The sequence below is a fragment of the Fundulus heteroclitus genome, chromosome 21, assembly GCF_011125445.2.
Source record: "Fundulus heteroclitus isolate FHET01 chromosome 21, MU-UCD_Fhet_4.1, whole genome shotgun sequence".
Classification (NCBI taxonomy): Eukaryota; Metazoa; Chordata; class Actinopteri; order Cyprinodontiformes; family Fundulidae; genus Fundulus; species Fundulus heteroclitus.
The window spans coordinates 5,407,464-5,431,059 of NC_046381.1; the positions used below are offsets into that span (position 1 = coordinate 5,407,464).

At 39.4% G+C, this 23,596-nt stretch overlaps 2 protein-coding genes across 2 annotated transcripts in view; one reads left to right on the plus strand and one right to left on the minus strand.

Moving 5' to 3' along the window:
* The window catches only part of gad2 (glutamate decarboxylase 2), a 31,630-nt gene extending 14,333 nt beyond the window's left edge, over positions 1-17,297 (plus strand). Inside the window, exons 11-16 of the mRNA XM_012876316.3 lie at positions 997-1,061; positions 1,167-1,245; positions 1,346-1,495; positions 2,939-3,046; positions 5,905-5,994; positions 13,580-17,297. Coding sequence (XP_012731770.2) covers positions 997-1,061; positions 1,167-1,245; positions 1,346-1,495; positions 2,939-3,046; positions 5,905-5,994; positions 13,580-13,753 — 666 coding nt within the window. The 3' untranslated portion in view covers positions 13,754-17,297. The remainder of the gene's footprint in view (positions 1-996; positions 1,062-1,166; positions 1,246-1,345; positions 1,496-2,938; positions 3,047-5,904; positions 5,995-13,579) is intronic.
* Positions 9,666-11,796, minus strand: LOC118556993. The gene is made up of 2 exons (XM_036125787.1): positions 10,276-11,796; positions 9,666-9,897 (listed from the first exon to the last, which is right to left on the minus strand). The coding sequence occupies exon 1, from the start codon at positions 11,764-11,766 to the stop codon at positions 10,795-10,797; it is 972 nt and encodes a 323-aa protein (XP_035981680.1). The 5' UTR covers positions 11,767-11,796; the 3' UTR covers positions 9,666-9,897; positions 10,276-10,794.
* Positions 17,298-23,596: the final 6,299 nt, after the last annotated feature.

Here is a 23,596-nt window from a genome sequence, read left to right on the forward strand (position 1 = left end):
CTCGATAAAGCCAAACTCAATGTTGTCATGCTTCCTGATTTTAGCTGATTTGGCTTTTACCTTACTTGATGCAGTGGATGAAGTTAAATATTTGTCCATTGTGTTACTTGCATCCTGAGCAGGGCCTCCTGAGGCCCGACAGCATGCGTTTCACGGACTCCCAACCCGTGGTTCGCGGACCCCCAGGGGTCCGGGGAGCCCAGTTTTAGGGCCGCTGAAAATAAAGCTGGGCTAAGGTCCTCCGCTCACACAAGACAAAGATTGACCTTTTTGGTCACAGTAGTACGAAGAAGGTTTGGAGGAGGTAAAGCATGGTGGAGGAAGCATCATGCTGCTTTTAAGAGTAGATTAAACATTTAACCAGGTCCACTACCTCTGAGTTCCTCAACTTCACCTGAGAACAGCAGGTTGAAGACGAAGTTTGCTGTTCAAAGGCCCTAAACACACATCAAAACCGGTTTTGAAATGAATGAATCAGGCTAAATATTAAACTTCTCAGATGGACTTCCCAGAAAATCTTTGAAAATGTGTGGGCTGCGCTTAAAAGCTGGGTCCGTGCCAGTAAACCAACCCGTTTAAATAAACTTTACCTATTCCCACCTGTAGGAGTCATCAGAAGTCCAGTCATTAGGTCAGGTGTCACTTGTTAAGGGGCATTTATCCAGAGATTAGCGGGAATGTGTTTATATTTCTGAGCCTGTTTGTATAATTTATTACCTGTGTGGATTAAAAAAAAACCTTAGAAAAAATACAAACTGCATCCTTGTTTGCTAAAACCGTTGTTGTATAGTTATTCTAGTTAGGAAAAAGAACGGGGAAACAAATCTTTGAGAGTTGACAACATTCATGCCGATGAGGAGTTTTTAAGCTTTATATGGAACGAGAGGAAGAAAGTGTTGCTGCAGGACTGATTTTTATTAACATTTTGCTGCTTTTCTGTTGATCCACCCGTGGGTTTTGTTCTCAGCAAAGATCTTTGTGCTTGCTTTGCATCAGGGAGCGTGGGGAGGGAGTCTGCTCATGTCCAGGAGACACAGGTGGAAACTGGACGGTGTTGAGAGGTGACTGTTTCACTTTTTTTTTCTGTTTTTTTTTGCCCTGTCGACCCACGTGGTAATTTCTGCGAGCGTTTTACGATGACTAACTGCACCTTTTATTGGCTGCAGGGCCAACTCTGTGACCTGGAACCCTCACAAAATGATGTCCGTCCCCCTGCAGTGCTCTGCCCTGCTCGTCAGAGAGGAGGTAGCCTTTCCAAGCTTCCCTTTTCTCCACGTCCTTTCCGTTTCGCCGTTCCTGTTGCTCGAGGTGATGCTGAACAAACCTGTCGGATTTGACTTTGCAGGGTTTGATGCAGAGCTGCAACCAGATGCACGCCTGCTACCTCTTCCAGCAGGACAAACACTACGACCTTTCCTACGACACCGGAGACAAAGCGCTGCAGTGTGGACGCCACGTGGACATCTTTAAGCTGTGGCTCATGTGGCGAGCGAAGGTGGGTGGGTGTGTGTGTGTGTGTGGGGGGGGGGGGGGGGTCTGTGCAATGCAGCACAGCCAGGATGGTTGTTACTGCAACACAGTCGCTCTTAACATATTATTTCTTGATAAATACACTGAAATAACGGCTTTTCAAGTATTTATGAGGACAGTTTCTCTGAACTGTCAGTAAAATGTTTATCGACTTCCTCATCGCCTCAAAACCGAACACCAGAATAGTATTTCTTTGGAGTTTTGGTGCAATGGTCTAAAGCAGGGGTCACTAACATGGTAGGCCCAGAGGACCACATGTGGCGACCATGAGCATGTTCTAAAAAAAAAAAAAGCACAGTCCACCTGTGAGCTGCATCTTTGTTACTCTTCCTGTTTATTCACACTTGCATGTATGTAGATTTAAAAATGACAATATCTATGTTTAAGCATGAAAAATTTGTTTATTTTACATAAAGTTACGGTGAACTCTGACTCTTCTAGTTCTAAGGTCAGTACTGGTAGCCCTTTGTATGACACAACAACCATGAAGTAGCTCTCAGTTGATAAAAGGTTGGTGACCCCTGATCTAAAGGGTGGACTTTTAACACTGGAGTGTTGCAATAGGCAAAAAAAATACTTACTTAATACTTAATTCATGTACTTACTGCATAAATATATGAATTATATAAAGTGCATTGCAGAAGTATTTATAGGGATTACAACAGAAAAAAGGCATGAATAATAATAATAATATCATTGTAAAACTAACAATGCAACTTAAACAATACAAAGTTACCTAAAACAAATTCAACTCAGTACATACATACATACATACATACATACATACATACATACATACATACATGCATACATACATACATACATACATACATACATACATACATACATACATACATACATACATACATAAATACATGTATGTATAAATGCATGTATTCATACATATATGCTACAACATACATACATACATACATACATACATACATACATACATGCATACATGCATACATACATACATACATACATACATACATACATACATACATACATACATACATACATACATACATGCATACATATGTACATACATACATGCTGCATACATACATGCATACATACATACATACATACATACATACATACATACATACATACATACATACATACATACATGCATGCATACAAACATGCATACATACATGCATACATACATACATGTACATTGAATTGTTTTCACATTTCTTGATGTTTGAATCAATAAACATAAACTTTGATTTTACTGGAGTTTTATTTAGGGGTATCAGAGTAAAAGGGTAGAATACATATGTTTTTGTTTGTGCTCTCCTTTGTCTTTTCCATGAAAATACATAAACATTTACAGTGGCTTCTTGATCAAATGTTTCACTGCACAGAAAACCCCTCACATTCAATTCTCTCCCTTCAACAGGGCACCATAGGCTTCGAAGCCCAAATCGACAAGTGCTTGGAGCTGTCCGAGTACCTGTACAACAAGATAAAAGACAGAGAAGGATACGAGATGGTCTTCGATGGGAAAGTAAGTCTACGTTCATCTGCAGCCCCGGGAGCAGAGGAAAATTAGCAAGCACTGGTCCATGTGGCTCGATTTTTACCTCAGTGTCATTACGGGTGACTTGATTGGCACACAGAGTGCTCTAGCTCTGTGTTGGATGGGTGCCATTGTTACTTCTAGCCTGCGGTATAATGTTCTGCTATTATGTTTAATGAATAGCATAAGAGCCTGTAATTGCTGATATGCATATGAATAGCCTGGTGTCTGAAAGCTAAACTGTGACACAAACATATGCGGGGGTGACGAAGCCGAAGCTCTTTTAAGAGAACAGCATTTTGGACACCCAGAGTCATTCATAATGGAGCCTCTGTAATGTTTCCAGACGTTTGGCTTTCCCGCTGAGCCTCGAAAGCGACTAAAAGCATCAGGGTGTGATCAGGAAAAGCCTCGTCCTTTGGGCAATGACCCAGGTGTTAGTTTGACTCTAGCACCACCCCCCCCAGTGAGCCATTAGATCAATGTGATGTTGAAAGTAGAACAAACCGGACCAGCCCAGCTGTGTAAATGAGGCTGGTCTGCATGGCTGGTTCGGCTGTCGGTAATGAATGCTTTTCCCCTCGAAGGCAGTCTGTCAGTAAGGCAGCGAGCAAAAAAACAGAGCACTTAGGAGCTCTGAGCGAACACCGAGTGGTTCTACCCGTCAGACGCTGGGAACGCAAGGATCTTTATTAAATTTAATTTATGCGTTAGCTAATTTAAAGCCACTGTGGTAATATTTTAGACTGCACAGTATAATAAACATCTATGCTAATTAAAAAAAGGGAATTACTTGTGGATTTCTTTGATGTTTTGATGATTAAAATGTGTTGAGCTATTAAAACACTCTTAATATCCTATCAGATAACCTGGGTAAATACAAAAAAAATAATTTTATTTCATTTATTGAACCCGACTGTATGTAAAAAACAAACAAAACAAAAAAAAACAGGCCTTCTAAGTCATTCTAAATGTTGCAACAGCGCCCCCTGCTGTTTGGTCAGTGCCTACATGCAGTAGTATGACTCCTAATAAACTCCTAAAAAAGTAAAAAACTAACTGAAGTTTGTCTTTAATATTAATGGCTTGATGATATATTTACAATTGGAGGTTCGTAGCTAGTTAAAAATAATTGTTTCATCCTTTGTTTCCACTGCAGGTATGAGCCGGACTAAAAGCCATTTATATTGTTGTTAATATTATATAGTTAAAAAAGTGTGTCAATGTTGAAACATTTAAGTTGTTAAAAACCATTGTTAAATGTTATAAATGAACCCAGATAAATGTTATAAAATGTAAATGGGATTCTGGGTAATCTTCAGACCCACACCTTTAATGCATTAAAACAGAAATGTGATAAAAGTTAAATTTTTTACCCATTTTGTTGGGATGCGGGGGCGGAAAATGTTTTCCTTCTTGAAAGGGGGGCACAACAGGAAACATTTGAGAACCACTGCCTTAACCTGACAACTGGTTGTTCCACACTTGACAGCAGGAAACAACCATTAAGTGTTTTTCTCTCACTGTGGATGAATTTTAAGCCGCTCTTCTTCCCAGAATTTTAAAAATCTAGCCCCCTGGGAGGTTATGGAGCGTGAGCGTTATTAATGTCAATTAGTTTGTTTTTCGTCTGTTTTTAGGCAGTAATCAGGCCCCTACTACAACTTAACCAAATAAAGGGGAATTAATTTATAGTTTAACAAGGAGGAGGAATTGCTTTTCCACACAGGGACAGGTTAGTTTGGATGTTTTTCTTTCCTGATTAAATAGATTACTTATTTGGAGGCTTTTTTTGTATTTATTAATTTTTTCTTTGTCAGTCATGAACGTTTCTAAAACATTTAAGTCAGAAAAAGCAGAAACCTATCTGCCTATCTGAAATCTATCAGGATTTCAGTAAATCTCTGTAACCTCCTGTCAGTAATATTTATTTGTTGGAGTCGGGTTTCTCACAGCAGACGATGAGAACATTGTAGATGATTACTTTAAATCATCGGTTGCTAAAGCAAATACAGGAAATCCAAGAAGGGCTGGACTGAGGCAGCGTCGGTACGATGCGGTTCTTTCAGTGATTTCAGTGCTGATTGAACTCTCAGAAAACAAACAATCGCCTGAATGACCGTGCTGCTTAAATGTTTAACCTTTGGTAGAATAGTCACAAGATTATGCTATAAAGTCATGAAAGGATAAAAAAAAAACCTGGATGCTTATAATAGTTTATGTTGGACTAAAGATTTGTCAGGTCTGAACAAATATAGAGATTCTTATCTGAATATAAGAGAGTATGGAAAGCTATTATAATTCTTAAAGTATCATCCATCTTTCTTCTCTCAAGTATCTGGTTTTATATATAATCAGCCTGACCACTGTAGAAATATCTACACACTGCAAAAAGGGAACCAAAAGTAAGTAAAACTATCTTGAAATTAGTGTATTTCTCCTTGATTTTAGCAAATAAATACAATTATCTGCCAATGGAATGAGTATTTGGACCCCTAAAATAAGATAATTAGACATATTGCACTTGAAATAAGATGATGGAGATAAGTTGATCCTATTTTATTCTATTGGCAAATAATCTTATTTACCTACTCAAATCAAAGACAAATACACTAATTTCAAGAAAATTTTACTTACTTTTACTTCCTTTTTTGCACTTTTTAATCATTACTAGCCCAAAAATGTACAGAGTACTCTGCTAATTTGAGTCTGGTAAAAATACAGAAGTTGGTCATAAAGAACCTGGCATAAATAAACAGTGTAAAGTCAAAATAAGTAAATGTTATTGTTTTTTCTCTATGCCGTTTAAGCATCTTGACGTTTTGCTTCCTGTGTGTCTCCCTCAGCCTCAGCACACCAACGTCTGCTTCTGGTACCTCCCCCCTGGGATCCGCTACATGGAGGACAAAGAGGAGAAGAAGAAGCGCCTACACAAGGTGGGCGAGCTGAGATAAGAGGCCAGGCTGCGGTATCTGCCCTGCACACCTTTCCTCGTGCTCAACAAGCCTGTCGCTCCTGTCCACAGCCACAATCACACGTCCTGATAATTAGGGACAGCTAAGACCCAACATTAGAAAACGTTCTACAGTCCACGCGGGGAACAGTGCGCTGTGATAGCCTTTAAAAAGGGAGGTGAGGCTATTAGCGTGGCCGGTATATATCAGCAGCAGGGACGACAAATTGACAATTAGAGCAAACAGATGGTACGCGTTTCACTCGGCTCCGCTTCCTGTCTGAATCCTCCGGCCTTGAATTGTTGCCATCTTTGCAATAATTCTGCAAACGCAGGTGTTTCCTCTCCTAATGTTCTGTTGAAATCAGACCGAGACCGTGCGTCAGCCGATGGATGGACTACTTTTGCCAACTTTGCTCTTTTCCACAGACTTTGCAAACCGAGGGATGACGTAAGCTAACGACCAGGGCTTTAAGGAGAAAACCTGAACTGCAGGAGGTTTTTCTTCATCTCCACTGGGTCGAAATGATTCATTCCGATGAGAAGAACTGGAGAATTGTCAAAACACAGGATATCAGCTGCAAGTTAATTACTTGCCAACTGCGACGTGACTCCTGCAAAAGATTTAACTGGGTCTAGCAACCTAAAACCTGATGACTTCAACAAACCCCGGGTTAAAGTGGTGCTCAGGCTTTAACTCTGGGGTTCATGCAGTAAAACTCAAACCTTTCATAAAGCTGGTCTGTAAAACAGCATCATTCCTTTTTCAGTGCACTATTTAAAGTGATAAAAGAAAACACACGCACCAGCATTTGATGATATTCTACAATCTGCATTTTTTTTTTTTTTTTACCAAACTGAAACAGAATCAGAGTCTGTTTGGCATCACAAACAATTGTCAAATCTCTGCTGAGGACTTAAAAAAACTTTATTGTTACCGCTGATTTTTAAGAAATCTCCTCCAGAGCCAGATGTGTCAGACCAGCAGCTAATAGAGAACTTCACAGACAACCAATTATCATGAACTTAACAATTGCAAACAAGAGGACAGAAGCATTTTGCCTTTAGTCCAGAGGTCTCAAACTCAAACAGGGCTGCTGTTCTGTAACTTTTGGCTGCGTCCTTTGCCTCTCTCACCCTTGCCTCCGATGGCTAAAATACATCACTAGCATGCAGTCAAGCTCTGCTTTAGTCACTTTCTTAGTGACAAATGGTGTGCAAATGTTTCCAACCGTTCTTTGTTTATTTAAACTGTTACTCAGACCCTAATAAAAGCCAAAAGTCACAAGTCGCTGCTCTCTTGGTAGCAGTTTGCCAGTACTTAAAGCTTTCCTGTAGGGCCTCATTTATATACATTGTGTTCGCACACAATGGGGCCTGAAAGGTGCGTACGTCACTTTTCTGCGCAAAAGTTGGGATCTTTAAAAAAGGAATATAGATACAGTGAAACTGTGCGCCGCCTCACGGAACCTCTGACCCAGGCATACGCTCATTTTGGAGACAGGTCGACTTCATTATAGGCATTCAAAACCATTGTTATTCATGCTTGGGCTGGTGAGCCACGACTATACATAACAAGTGCCCAGGAGCCAATCTAAAGGTAAAATAAAAGTCTGTCCAACATTTTATTTGGGTTTTGTACTATCACATTCCTCCCCGATGATCCCCAGGGTGACAGACTAACAGAAAACTGTGACAAGGTGTGAAGCAATAACTTTAAAAACTCTAAACAGCCAAATACAGTCGTATGTAATGCTGGACTCTCTAAATAATCATTTAGAAAACATTGCAGAGAATCCATACCAAAAGTAGGTATATCAAATAAATTTAAAAAATGGCATATGGCAAAAAGAAACCTGATTTGTACTTGCACACCCTTTATAGATCCCAGCTCTACCTGCACTACAAAAATACAAGTAAAAAATATATTTATTTTTTTTAAATTAGAGTATGTTTCCTTAATTTGAGCAGGTAAATAAGATTATTTGCCAATAGAATAAGATTTTTGCATTGAAAATAGGAACAATTCATCTCCATCATCTTATTTCAATTGCAGTATATCTGATTGTCTTATTTTAAGGGTAAAAATACTCATTCCATTGGCAGATAATATAATTTATCTGCTCAAATCATGGGCAAGTACATTCATTTCAAGAAAATTGTACTTATTTTTAGTTCTCCTTTTGCAGTGTGAACGTTTGCATACCTGGTTCCGCCTCATGTTCAGCCCTCTGCACGCCCAGATTCAACCATAAATAATCAATGCAAAGCACCTCATCAATGTTCAAGTGGATTAAAAAATGGCTCCGCTGATTTCATTTTAATTTTTCATGGTGAAATGGCAACCATGGAGAAAAAGCAAAGAAACTGTAGAAATTCTAAGAGAGGGGCTTGATACATGTGTAAATCAGAGGTGAAAGCATATATGTTGCCCACATTAAAAGAACTTGTTAAAAGGTAAACTTAAATTCCCCTGAGTCGCAGCAGTTAGATCGACATTCTGAGGAGGGAGGGAGGACTGGCACTCTTCCCCCCACAATGAAAAAAAAAACTGCAAAAAGCATTTGAGGAACCAGATGGGACCCTGAGCACTGCATGGCTGTGAGCGATATTAAATTGCATCTCTTCTGTGCTCTGCAGTTTGGAAGAAGGGTTAGGACCCAGCCACTGTCCACTCCAGGTTATTAGCAGAAGTAGCTAGCTTGATTTGCCATCCTGGAGAGCAGTGTTGGTCAAGTTACTTGGAAATAGTAGTTAGTTACTGATTACTAATTACTTCTCCAAGAAAGTAATCCAGTTACTTTACTGATTACTTATTTTCAAAAGTAATTAGTTACTTTACTAAGTTACTTTTCAAAAACATAATGCACAACCTGAATACGCTATAAAGAAATAGACATTTCAGCCTAATTCTGTTCTTTCTGCATATTCCATCATTTAATATTGAATCAAAGGAAACATTCTCTTTTTTAAAACTTTTATTAGTTTCAATATTTTAACTTTATGCACATTGCATTATGCAACAATTTAACAGTCTAAGAATTGAAGAAAATTGCTGAACATTTAAATCTATTTTCTGCACATTCCACCATATTTGAATAAAATAAAGCAAGTCCTTCTTCTGTGAACTTATATTTCTGCATATTTTAGCATATAAAATAAAAATATGTTTTTGTAAAATTCTAATAAATAAAATACAGCAATAAAATAATTAAAATGAAAGTGTCTCCTGACTGTATTCCAAATTATTAACATTTAGTCTTTTAACAGTAAAGTGCAGAGAGGAGTAAACATTAGTTTACCAAAACAAAAAATGCTGTTACATTCCACATTTAGGTTGTTAGTCCAGTCTCATTTTATGGCTACTCTGACACGGCCCTATGCTTTTTTGTTTTCTTTCGGAGTGAAACAGTGGTTATATCGCATCAGCAGAAGCTTTTCAAACCTCCTATCACACAGTCTGTTTCTTTTTGGTGAAAGCACCAATCCACCTAAACTGAACAGCCGTTCCACTGGTGCACTGGATGGAGTTGGAGTGTTGTATTTCATGTACATCTTTTTGAGATTTGGGAACTGATTCAGAATTTCAAGCTCATACCCTGACCTTAAATATTCAGTTACTTCATTTTCTGCTGAAGCTTTCTGTGTGCTGGTTCTCAAAATCAAAAAAGTCAGTTTCAGCTGGGCTGGCTGCCAGTTGGGAGTGGGACACATTAGCATTGTCAGCTGCAGGAGCAGCTTTACGACACTCTGTTGTCAGAAGCTCCTTCAAATGCTCTCTCCTACGCTCATCTCTCAGCCATCGAAGTTTGAACTTGGGACAAGTGGCCGCTGCAAGAAGTCCTTCTTGGCTATCCAGTACAGCATCAAAACGAATCTTGATGGCCTGTAAAATACAATATGATATAACTAAGAATATATGTATTTTACTATATAAATGGGCTATTTTAACTATTTTGTGGGCTCTACTGACCTAAACCATCTCATGGGTTATCAATACTGTATGGGATTTAATTTTGGTTGAGGCTGTTTTTGACCTCTTTATTTCAATATGCTATTGATGTTAAGATTAATATTCACGATTAATGATGATCAATATCCCTGATTTTGAACAGGAAATGAATAATTTTTCTTTTATTATATTCTATCATTTTCATAATTTTACTCACTGCTTAAAGCAAACAAAGTGTAAGATCTGCCCACCATGAATGGTATAATAAATTCAACCAATCCACCCAAATCAATAATCAAATAATAATCTTACCTTTACAATAACATCTGGAAGGCTGGCTGTCATTCTAGAAAGGTCATCTTTCAGGGCAAGTGTCTTTGACATCAGGCTTGTGAGTGTTGGTAGTAAAGCCCCATAGGTGCACTCATCCCCTTGTAAGATGTCTAGTGCTATGGTCAGGGGCTTCATCACGGTGCAGTACTCTTGTAAGAATAGGTACTCTCTTTCATTAAAGCACTTGATTCCCAGTTTTATGCAAAGAGGATTCAGCTCATTCATCGGACTTGTGATGATTCTGGAAATGGCCTCGTACAGGGAATTCCACCTTGTGGATGTGGGAACCATTAGTTTCCTGCGGCTGACTTCTTCCACCTGTTCAGAGGCTAATGTTGATCGACTTGCTTTAGTCCAAAGAGCAGAGCATTTTGCAATACTACTCCTATATACAGCCTTGGTGTCTGCACAGGAATTTAGATGTTTATCAACATCGCTTGTTGAAATTAGGTTAATTGTGTGTGATGCACACCTGTAGTGTGGAGGGAGGCTAAACTGTCATTTACCAGATGTGGTTGAAAGAGCTTCTATGACATCTGTAAAAGTCGGTTCCTCATCATCACCTTCTTCATTTTCAGATTCAGACTCCATATTACCGGGCTTACACACTCTGAATGCTTTGGCAAAATTAGATGCATTGTCAGTTACAGTGGCTACAACTTTGCCATGCAGTCCATATGATGAATGGATTTCTTCAATCTCTGCTCCAATTACATCATAGGTGTGCCTGCCTCTAATTCTCTTACATGCTAGGGCGGCCTTGTTACGATTTAAAGTGGAATTAATCCAGTGAACCGTTACACCCATAAAACTTTTGTTATTTACCGTCCAGATGTCAGCAGTGGTGGAAACAAAGTCTACATCTCCGAGTGCAGCCTTCAAATTAGCGTCCATTATGTCGTATTCTCTCTCAAGGTATCCTGCAAATGACTTTCTTTGCGGCAGCTTGACACCGTGTTTGGTTGGTATTTTTTCAACAATGCGTCGGAAAGATTCAGAATCCACAGTGGAAATTGGCAGCATGTCCTCGACAATATATCCAGCAACGAGGTTCTTCAGTTCAGCGGCACTAAGTCCTGTCGCTTTAAAGTCTAGTTTCACCTGTTTAGCAGGAGAGGGGCCCTCGGAGTTTTGCCCGGTGGAATTGGATGTAGCTGCAGCGGTCATCATGTCAGTTGGGGGTTCGGGGTTTTTTTCAGTAAGTTTTACATTCCTGTGGCGGCTTGCTAGGTGCTTGCTCAGATTTGAGTTGGATTTTTTCGCTTTAGATAAAAGTGTTCTTCCCACGCAGAGTGTACAGCGGACGCTGATGTTTTTGTCATCTTTAACCGAGTCAAACTCAAAGTAATGTCGGTACTTCCAAGCATTAAACGCTGAATGGTCCTGCTCTCTCCCACGCTCCATGTTGTTTCTTGTTTCATTACTACACATGTCGGTGTCGGCGTTTACCACTGACGTCGCGGCACTCATACGTCATTGTCACGCGACGTGAAACAAAATCTCGGTTAAGTAACTCAGTAACGCAGCCTGCTTACGGGGAAGTAACAGTAATGTAAATACTGTTTTGGCAATTATAATCCCCTACTTTACTCGTTACTAGAAAAAAGTAATCGGATTACAGTAACGCCTTACTTCTAACGCGTTACTGCCCATCAGTGCTGGAGAGTGAACAGAGTGATACAGGTGGTTATGCCACTGTCAGTAGAACAGTGGCATAACCACTGTTTTAGAGGTGGATGATTTTTCACCCCCTCATCACCAGAGGTTTAGGGAGGCTTTGTGGAGCCCAGCAGGCCGGAGCCTTACAAGTCTGAGCCGCTGGCGCAAGGCGCTGACTCAGCAATTTCTGAAGCCGGTGCTGCTGAGGCAGTGGAGGCAGGCGGGTTTCAGCACGAGCCAGCAGGTGTCTGCCTGCGAGACAGAGCAATGGCAACACCATTAACATTTAATCGCTATACTGGATAAAAATGACTGATATCTGTAACATAATTTTGCCTAGTCAAAAAGGTTATTCCAAAGTTTGACCAGTCAAAACTCCAGTTACAGTGATTCAGTTTTGGCTCAAAGCGGCACAGCAGCCTGCCAGAAACAACAATGCAATATGCCGTTTCTAAATGGTGTGTTGCTGTTGTGAAATTTACTTACACATGATAGGTATATGATGTATTCTGTTTTATTTCTGGTCTGCTTCTCTTACCAACTTCAATGCCAACATAAAATACCAAATGCTGTGCTCTGTTGATGGAACTCTTATATGATTGGCTGAGGAACCAGGAAGTAAACACGGGCTACTCTCTGAACTGAAGTAGATCTGGACCGTACCTCTAGGTTTGAAAGTACAAAAAACATGACTAAGACATTGTTGATGGTGAGGACCGATTGTTTATAGGGAATGTTACTTCCATCCCAGGTGACAAATGAAAATGATTTAGATCAGGGGTGTCCAAACATTGCGGCTCGTGGGCCGAAATTGTCAAGTGAAAAGCACTCGAGGGCCAAAAAATGAATTAGAAAAATAACATAACTAAACTATTACAAAAATGTTTTTTTGCCTGCTCTACAAAATATGATCATTTTAAATAAACCAATTAGACTATCTATATTTAGACAATTTTAATAAATACATTCCAATCAGATTTAATGCACCAAAGTCAGAATTTGAGTTAAAGTCGCTGGATAGATGTAGTCCTATTTAAAACTTAAAGATAATGTGTGGTTAATAAAAGACACATGTTTTTTGTGTTGTACCCAACATTTAACAGTAAGATTTGCACTTGTCTGTAATAATTATAAATAGTGTTGCGCCGAAACCATTTTTTTGGTCCTGATACCGATACCCGATACCGTCTGTTTGAAATTGATGTGTGTGTATATATGAAGAACTGCATACTACTTAGGGTAGTAGAACTTTTTATTGCCTACCTGGAATGGGTGACAATAGTTGAATAAACTTTATTTATTCAACTATACTGTCCGATACTGGTATCGGTATCGGTGCAACACTAATTATAAAAATTAAAGTGTTGGTTGGCCAAATCTTTCTTGAAATACAAATAGCCCACGGGCAACACTTTGGACACGCCTAGATTAGATTGATTTTGCAGTAAATTTCTTACTTATTGCTCTTTTAAAGAGCAATAAGTAAACCCATTAAAAATGGGTCGTCAGTCAGGTTCCTGTGAGTGTAAAGGTAAATAAACCAATACTTCTTGGATCGTATTGAGGATTTTGGTGAAGGGCCTGATCATTTTATTTTTTTTTGTTCCGATCCGTCTGTTTTCAGGTGGCTCCAGTCATAAAAGCCAGGATGATGGAGTACGGCACAACCATGGTCAGCTACCAGCCACAAGGGGACAAGGTGAACTTCTTCCGCATGGTGATCTCCAACCCCGCTGCTACCTTCGAGGACATCGACTTCCTCATCGAGGAGATTGAGCGACTCGGACACGATCTATAAGACTCCTCTCGCCAAATCCTCCTGTACTTTCCCCGTTGGTGGATGAAATGTTTGTCACGAATGTATCGGTAAACATTTTCTTTTCTCTTTTTCCTTGTAAAGTCTGATATTTAAGAGTATATTTAAGAAAAAAAAATCTACAGATATATTAATATATTATGTACTGCAGCTTTTTCTGTGGACTGACTTGGTCCAGCGCCATGTAAAAGTGCTTCTGTCCGCCTTTCTTATGGTGTAGTCGCCGCGAGATTAGTGTGATCAATGTGACTTTATATGTACTTTTTGTGCTATGAAATGCTTGTGCAATAAGTCGATGAGGAAGATCTGGCATTTTTTTGGGGTCATTTCTCATTCGCACAGTTTGTTGTTAAAGTGCCAAATGTTGTTGTGTTCTATCGTAACATTTTAAATTTTAAACTTTAAAAAAAACAAAAAAAACAAAGCACTTCACTTTACCTCAGCTTTATTAACTGCCCGTAAAACTGGACACAGAGTCCAGTTCATGGAGTTGTTCAATCAAAGTTGCAACATTTGAATTTTAACCTTGACAACACTGATCCGGATACTTATTTATTTATTATTTATTTGTCTCTGTGGGGGAAAAAAAATTAAATGAGATGAGAACACAAGATCCGAAAACTGCCAAATTACTCATAAAAATGTGTTCTGGACGATACTCTGAGCCTGGTTAACGATTCCACCAAAATCAGAGCCCCTTATTTAACTTTGACATTTAGTAGCTTTGCATTTTGGGTTGGTTCATAGCCATCTGACTCATTTTATTTCACACCTGCTTTGACAACTGATGATTTAAAGTTTATTTCTATAATCTACTCGAGGTCGGCTGTTAAAATCACGACTCCAATAAATAACATTTGCGAGCAGGAGGTCGCTCAAAGTTATTTTGGTTTGATTAGTGGTCAGAACCTGTAATATTCCATTAAGAGTCGACTGGCAACAGAAATTAAGGCCAAATTATAAAATATGGAAAACAAAATGTAGGGATATTTACAATTGCTTATATCCATAATTGATTAAAATGTTCAAGTACCAGGAAACAACTACTTGTACTGATTAGATACATGTGACCAAAGGGTTTAAAAAAAATAATTATCAGGTATGAAATAGAAGTAGGTTGTTACGAAATGGCATTATGTGGCGTCAAAAAGGGGTTAAATAAAATGTCGAGAAGGCAAATTCAGATATCGGAATGACAACGGCAGTCATTTTTGTTATTTTAGGACATGCTTGATGCTTATAGTCCTGATGGGCATGTGTACATTATGCTGTTATGTAGTTATTATCCAAAAATAGTGTTGTTATTTTGTTTTTTTTTTTGTTTGTTAGCATTTCTTATCACCAAAAAACAGCACTTTCATGTAGGAGGTGAGTCACTAAATGTCCGTTTTAATAAAACCTTCATCGTAGGAAAAGGCCACATGTTCGTAGAGTGTTATAATATGAATATAAGATGTCGGCCCTGCTTATTCAGAACAGTGTTGCCCTTAATGAGACAAATTTAGTTCAACGACAGACTAAATAACGTATCATCATGTCGGCTTAAAACTACAAGGTGAAGCTCAAGGCAATGAAACTTTAACCTGTCCCATAATGTGAGCTTTTTTGGCATTTTTTAAACCCTCTAGACATGATGGTGGGACCAAGCAACCAGTGGCTCAGTGAAATGACAGATGGTTAAAAGGTTCAGGGTATTCCCAAAGGATAATCGTTTAAGTTTTACCAGAGCTTGGTAGTATTTTATTCATAAGAAACTTGAAGACACTTTAATGTATATCAATGTGTCTAAAATCATAGTTTTGCTCTTTTGAGTGTGTAGATTGAGCTCAGCTTTAGCTCCTGCTCTTTTCCACCAACGTCCAACTTTTACAGTGTAACAAACCATCTGATATGTTCAGGTTGAGATTCTGCACATGATATTCACTGGTCCTGCATAGACTCGTTCAATTATATATAGGAAAAAATCAGGAAATTAAAACGTCAGTTTATGCTTTTCTTCACCCATTATTGTTAATATTCGATGACGAACTGCTGAGTCGTCAAAAAAAAGGTACTGTTGGTGCTTAATCTATGGGCAAAACTGTAGAAAAGCAAAAATCTTACCATAAAATTTAAATGTAGGTGATTATGTCTATATAGAAAAGGATAGCACAGTGAACAAATGTCCGTTGGACCAGGAGCGTTAACATTTTATTTATTTGCTCAAATTTGTTTCTAAATTGCACTTTATCACATTTTCCTCCAACTGAGAATAAAAGCCGGAATGTATTGTTGAACAATTTCATGTTTTAGGGAAATTTACAGGGTCTCTACCCAGTTGTTTGTGTATACGAGCAGCTGGATCAAAAACTAAATTACTTTAATTTGCATTAACTATTATCTCCAACTGCAAAGGACTACAATTTCAGCATCTCTTCCTTTAGAAGAATTACCTTAAATCTCCTGCAGGGCAATAATAGGATAACAGTGTTGCTCGGATTTAGGTACTCTGCCTGATCTGCTGAACAACAGACATCACTTGCACTAAATAATCGTGGAGAGGGGGCAGCAACTCAAGGAGCACTGCGACTGAAATTCCTTCTGTATGCATTCAAAAGCAATATCTAAGGGTCCAATCTACATATCCTGCAAAATCGCGACAGAACCAGTAAAGTATCGGCGCACGTTAACTAAAGATAATCAACTTTCCAAGCCAAGCACATGGTAATAATAAAAATAGTATCAATAATGAGTATAAAGGCATGCTTATCATAGAGGCAGGGTTAGCTGTTGAAATGTGATCTCTGATTTTCTTTTAAGAAAACAAAAAAAAAAAGCAGAAGTTTTGTAGCATTTTCATTAGACTGAGGTAGAAAAGCACAATTTGCTCAACACGGTCGTTCACTGAACAATCACTTTTAAACATAGACTGTAAATACTACTTCAAGATGTCCTAAGTACATATCTTTGTGTATACATACGTGTATATAAGACATATAACCAGAGACTATTTGTGAGGTAAAGTTGTTCATATTTTCTCTATATCTGATATAGATGCCCTGTATTTTCATCTAGTCAGCCCGAAAGGCTTTGATTTTCACTGTGCGTGTGTATATATGTATGTATGTATGTACGTATGTGACTCTTCTAGCTGTTTCAAAGACAACTCGTTTCAGGGACTGGCTTTAAAAAGAACGGACAGATTTCACCTTGAGATATTTCCTTAGGAGGCGTGAAACTCTGGCGTTTGGGTTTTAAATGAATATGCAAAGCCATTTTTATTTTTGTTTGTTTCCAACTCTGAAGCTCCGTGTTTTTCTGTGCACAAGTGATACTTGACTGTATGTGCCGATGTGTACCTTAGTGTGTTTGTGACTGTGCTGCCTTAGTAGAGATTTTTCAGTATCGTCTAGTTTTTCCTCCCGCGACAAAAAAGGTGGCGGGAGGAGGTTGTGCACTTTAGAGTATATGATCTTAATAACGTGCAATGTCTAATTGTTGTTTATGATTTAATGTTAAGAAGAAAAAAAAAGATTCTCTGAAAAAACAAATAACATGTAACTGAAGCTCTCTGGTCTGAATGTGAAAGGAATTAAGGGTCTGTGTGTTATTAGGGACATTTCGTTTTTGTTTTTGTGGGCATGTGGTAAAGCGTCTCGTCAGAATTGGCCTGTTGTGCGCACTGCGACAGAGACAACATCAGATTCATACCAACTAATCTCACTGTGGTGAGCTTAATAAAGCCAGACACCCTTTCTTTTCTCCACAGGGGTGTGGACTCTGGTCACATGACTTAAAAACTCAAGTTACAATTTTAAAGACTTCAGACATGATGAACTAACGAAGAATCTTTTGACCAGACTTTGAATTAGTTCAAATTCAGCAATTCCTTATTAATCTCAACCAGAAATTTCCTGCTGGAGGAGCTTAGTATCCAGGTTTATTCAAACATTGGTGATATTTCCTGGCTGTGGGCAACAATGCGGCGCTGTAAGCGGTCTGAAGAAGCCTCTGACTGAAGATGCTCTCTTGTTGAGCCGCTTCAGAGTTGTTCAGTATTTCCCGCTCCACCACTTGATTCAAGATCTTGGGACTTGCATAGCTTTAAATTGGACTCAATATGTGACTTGACTCGCACATCTTATCTTTTGACTCGACTCAGGACTTGCGCGGCGACTTGAGGCCGCCTTTGAAATTGCACGTTCTGACCCACTGGACTGGCGCGTCTTTATTTGGAATTTGACTCAAAACTTGCGTGGAAAGATTTCCTGTGACCTGGTCCCGCCCCTGCTTGTTCTACTTGCTGCTATTGCTGCTGCTACACTTGCTTCCCTTGCATGTGCATGCCAATCCTTGCCTTTTCAGCTTGTTTCGTGTGCCGTCTCCTCTATATCCACGTGCATACATGTATCCTGTACGTATAGCTCCTGTAAATAGCCTGAGTGTCCAACATATCCGAATATATTTATATATATATATAGCTTAGCTTGTAGATTAGTGCACTGTCGCTCTAGCCTTTACATGTAATCTTTGTGTCTTGGGCTTCCTGTAAAGTCTCTCTGTGCTGCAAGCATGCCGATCTCGCTTCGCATCGTATTCCTCTCCGTGCTCGATCTGACTTTCTCTCTCTTCCCTCTTTCTGCTTGAAGACTGTCGCTGCTTTTAGTGTCTTATATAAACATATATAAATGTAGTCCTTCAGCATGTCTTTCTGAAAGCTTTACTCTGCTCTGCACCTGTATGACCTTTTCTGTCTTTCTCCTTCTGCTTCGCCCTCTGGCAGCAGTATCTTCGCGCTTCTTCCTCCTAACGTGTCTCGGCCACCTGATGTTGCTCTGTTTTGTTGTGTCTGAAGCGGTGCCATGACCCTGCGGGATGTCCTAGGTTTAAAATACACAAAGACGAAAAGCAGACCCTGGTTTCTTGTTTAGGTTAAAGGTTTTTCTTTTCTTTGTTTTACGAGGACAGATAGAAAACCTCCCCCACACTGTAGTTCTCCAAGACAAGTTAAATTCAGTAGACACGGTGCAGTTTCCAATCCTGTATTCTGCGAACTGCTGTGCTGGCTTTCGAACATGCATTTGTCCACGTGTAACTCTAAGGAAAGAAGAAGAAATAAATAGTACCATGAAATAAATATAACAATGAAAACAGTTGCCGTTTACTTCTTTGTACTTTCAGAGCTCCAGGTCTAATGCATTTTGTTGGGATTTTATGTGAAAGAGCATGAGAGAGTGGAGCATTATTATGAAATTATGGGAAAATGATGCCTGGTTTTCATTGATTTCTAAAAATAAAAATCTGAAAACACGAGGACCACATGTGACGCCCATGAGCCTGTTCTAAAAAAAAAAAAGCCCAATCCACCAATGAGCTGCATCTAAAACTTTATTTTATTTCGCTACTCTTCCTGTTTATTCACACTTGCATTTACATACATTTAAAAACGACAACATCTAGAAAAAAAATTTAAAATATGTTAATTTTACATAACTAGGATTGTGTAAAGGTACCCCTAAAGACTTGCAGATAAAATACAAATACATGCCACACTTTTCAGATTTTAATTCGTAAAAGAAAACAACAACCATGCCTCCTTGTCCTTCCACCTGACTGTAATGCTCTAATTTGTTTTGTCCATCACAAAGAATCCCAATAACACACATTTATCTTTGCAAGCCAAGCCAACTTTATTTATAAGCACTTTAAAAACAGCACAGCTGCGCAAAGTGCTGAACAAAACTGAACAGCATACCTGATAGACACATACAATATGTTACAATCAACTAGAGTAAAATACAATGTAAAACATGTAAGAATATTACAAGTAATTTGAGTAAAACATAATATAAAACACTTAAAAGATGTAGAAAAAAAACAGTGAATAAAATGAATAAGGTGAGCTCTGTCATGATACGTCAAAAGCTAATGAGAAAAGATGAGTTTTCAAAGCAGATTTAAAAATGGACAGTAAAGGGAAAAATGAGAATAAGTTGAAGGGGGTTGAATACTTTTGCTAAGTGCTTTAAGTGAGAGAAAGTGTGTTATTTATTTTAGGGGTCAAAACACTCATTCCATTAGCAGATAATCTTATTTACCTGCACAAATCAAGGACAAATAAACTCATTTTAAGAAAATTTTACTTACTTTTAATATCCTTTTTGCAGCGTAGGCAGGTAAGGTAAGTCGACACAACAATTCAAGGTGAGCACATGGATTATAAAGCACTTCACCCTTGGGGAAAAATATATAAACAGCCTTTGCGGTCCCAAGTTGTTTTTCAAATGCGTACTCATCATTTTGCTCACTCCCTGCACCGTGTTCCCCCTGTCGGAGGAGGAAGGTGAGGACACAGTGGGCGTAATTATGTGACAACCTCTTCTTTTGCAACAATAGCTTTGGTTTGTCTGTGAGTAACAATCAATAAGAGCAAAAAGGCAATAGTTAAGACTGTAACTTTATTAAAGGTTACCAAATACAAATGATACACCTCTCTTTGAAACAAGAGCTTGTTTTTATAGTATACTATAGGAAATTTGTCTTTTTATTAAAGATCAACAGTTATTATTTCACCAACAGTATTTTTATGTTTAGGTTTAATGCATTTTCTAATTTAATGCATTTTTTAAAGCAAATGGCATCAAAATGATGAAAAAGCAAGTTGTTTGCAACCTATTGAAAAAAAGGATACTTAATTTATCTATAGTAAAATATTCTATCAGGAAATGTTACGAATATTTTGCAGAACTAAATGCATCCTAAAGCTAGCAATTTTAAATTACCTCTACATTTATAAACATTGACCAATTTTTCAAGTTTTTAAAAGCCAAAGCTGAAGGTGTAAAGAGCCACAAGCGTCTCTGGAGCCACAGGTTGCAGACCCTTGGACAAGGCAAGGCAAATTTATTTGCATAGAACATTTCAGTAAGAGGACAATGCATAAAACATTGGAAAATAAAAACAGAATAAAAGCAAATAAAAAAAAGGTAGAATGAAATGTAGGAAAATCTAAACAAAATAAAACATAGGAAAATGTAAACTAAAAGCAAATATTAATCTAATGTTGGTTGTCCTTGCTGGCTGATTGAAGGATTGATGTGAATCTTTTCTGTTCAATAAATATGCAATATGAGTGAGCCTTTATTTATAATGTTATGTATAAAAATGTAATTACATTTAGCTTATATAAAATGGCACTTATAGTGTGTTGGTTCATGCTAATTTATCAGTTTAATTTACCATTGATCAAAGCCAGGTTGTACTAATCCTGCCAGAGACACAACTGATTAGAAAAATATGTTTGTCTTTTATCTGTTTGTTTTTTTTTCTCACCTCGTACCACCCCTGTGGTTCTGTTGCATCACTGGGAGACTGGATTTGCACTTTTTCTTGGACCTGTTGTCTGTTTGAATGTTTAGGACACTAACTCTGCCTCCTCCTCCTATATCTTGACACGTGTTTCCCCACACAAGCTGATTCCTCGTCCTGCCACACATGGTAGCTTTATACAGCGCGCTGTCATGGAGGTTGTGTAAAGGAAACAAAGACTTAAAAGTGTGATCTTCTTCAACACCTGGAGCTTAATGACTCTGAAGATAAGCCTTCCTGAAGTGGTGGTAATATTCTCTTGGCGGTTCGTGTTCTTTTGGCTGCAAAAGCAGGAGGACTTATCTCTGTATGGAGAGTACATTTCTCTTACAGCCTGGCAAAGAGCTGAATAACTGTGATAAGTTTCTGGGAACACATATTCGCTCCTAACTGTTGTTTACCAAGTTGTTTCAGTTTCTCACGAGAAGAAGAAAAAAGGGCAGGTCAAGGAGACAGCGCTCAACCTCCTCCTGGCTTTCTGGACCAAAAACCTCTATGTCCAAGGCAAGAGACTCAGTTCGGTTGACCACGCCGATCTGAAAGGTCATGCTGGTCATGTTCCGGGAATAGAGGAGGCATTTGAATAAACCTTTTAGGAAGCAAAGCTTTTCAACGTTTAGACTGTGGTGGTGGGTCAGGTCAGCGTGAGACACCTACACCCATGAGTGACTCTCCCGGCCCCTAGGGGGCGACACAAAGATTGCGAGTCAGGCTGCATGGCTCCTAGTTGCTCAAATCTGGACCGTTTGCGCCTGCTGAGTCCGGCATTTGGTACTCTCTGGCTCCATCCGAATACCTCTAATTATAGCTCCTAGATCCTGTTCCTTTACCTATCACAGGGACAAAGGTGAAGAACTCTATAGGGTAGTTCACTGCTATTGTTTTCATCCGGGTTTTTCGCGCATTTGCGCCCCGGACTGGAAGGCAAAAGGCGAACACAATGGCGGACGCAAACAGAGAAACTGACGAGTTCTCCACGTATTTTTCTTCTTTAGATAACGTATCACAAGATCGTTTTAAGAGTAAGTTGATGGTTGATGGTATCAGATTGCCAGATCCACACAGCAAAAGCCTGAAGGGACGGAGCGAGTCTGTGAAATGCTGGCCAAGGGTTTCGTACCGCGACACAGCTGCTTTATAAACACGCAGGCCAGTACGGACAAGAGAGCACGAAAGCCCCTGAAACCACTGGACGGCTGCAATTATTTTATATCAGGAAAAAGGCTCCAGCAAACGCCCGCGACGCCATGAGGGATTAAGCGGGTCAGAAAATGGATGGATGGATGGATGGATGGATGGATGGATGGATGGATGGATGGATGGATGGATGGATGGATGGATGGATGGATGGATGGATGGATGGATGGATGGATGGATGGATGTTGTTCACACGTTTGTGCAACAGCAGAAAGTGGAGCCGGACACAGGCCGCGTCTCAGCAGAGAGGAAGACCCGCCCGGTAGGTTAAAAAAACATTGTTTACTACGGATTATTTTGGTGTTTTTGTCTTGTTAAAATGGGTGGCGGTGTCGGCGACATTGCAGCGTAAACACAGAAGTACTAGCGCCCGTGAACGGGGGCGTAAAGGAGCCGGAGAAGCGGCTGCTACAACAGCAGCAGCCGCTTCTCCGGCCCGTGTAGCGATCGCCACCTCCCCTCCGCCGCTATTTAAGCAGAACAATGACTAGAGCAGAATTAAGTTGTATTTACCGGAGATGAAGTGTAGACTGCAAATTCTCTCGTAGTATGATGCGCGCCCCAGTCCATTGGGAGTGTCTGCCTGCGCTCTTTTCATTGAAAATATCCATTTCTTTCTTCGTCCTTCCTCCTTCGGTAAACGACAGAAACGTACATCCAACGATTTGGAATGCCTCTCTGTGCAACCGGGAGCAAAACAAGTCGTAGGCATTGTTTAGATTCCAAAAATAAACTAACTAAAAGTACGCTCTAAATCACCCATTTTGTCATGTAGTAGACGAGAACAGTACTGTTTGTGCCTACCCGCGGGACCCGGATGTAGGGCTGACGTCACGCGTGAACTACTCTATTGTGGGAAGGAAAGGAGCATCGGACTGCTGTGCCGATTTCGGGAAGCCTTTAACTATGACGTCATTAAGTGACGGAAACGCACATGGATGATGCGAGTCAAATCCGAGACTACAAAGTGTCAACTCTGTTCTCCACGAACACTTTTGTTAATTTCTTTTTTTTTATTGTGTCCTATCTGGCAGTGTAGCAATACGAATTGTTGCCTTAATGCCAAAAAGAGTCCTTAACCAATGAGGTTGTTCGGATGGAGCCACAGTGCTTGTTCACTGCAGCGGGGCGGGGCGGGGCACCACTGAGTGATGTGGAGATGTAACCTTCCTGATCCCACAGGCCTTCAAATTCGCAATCTCTGCTTCAGCTTTCTTGAAAACTCAACTTTTACGGAGCTCTCCTGTTGCAACGCCACACCAAAGATGTTATTTAACTTCC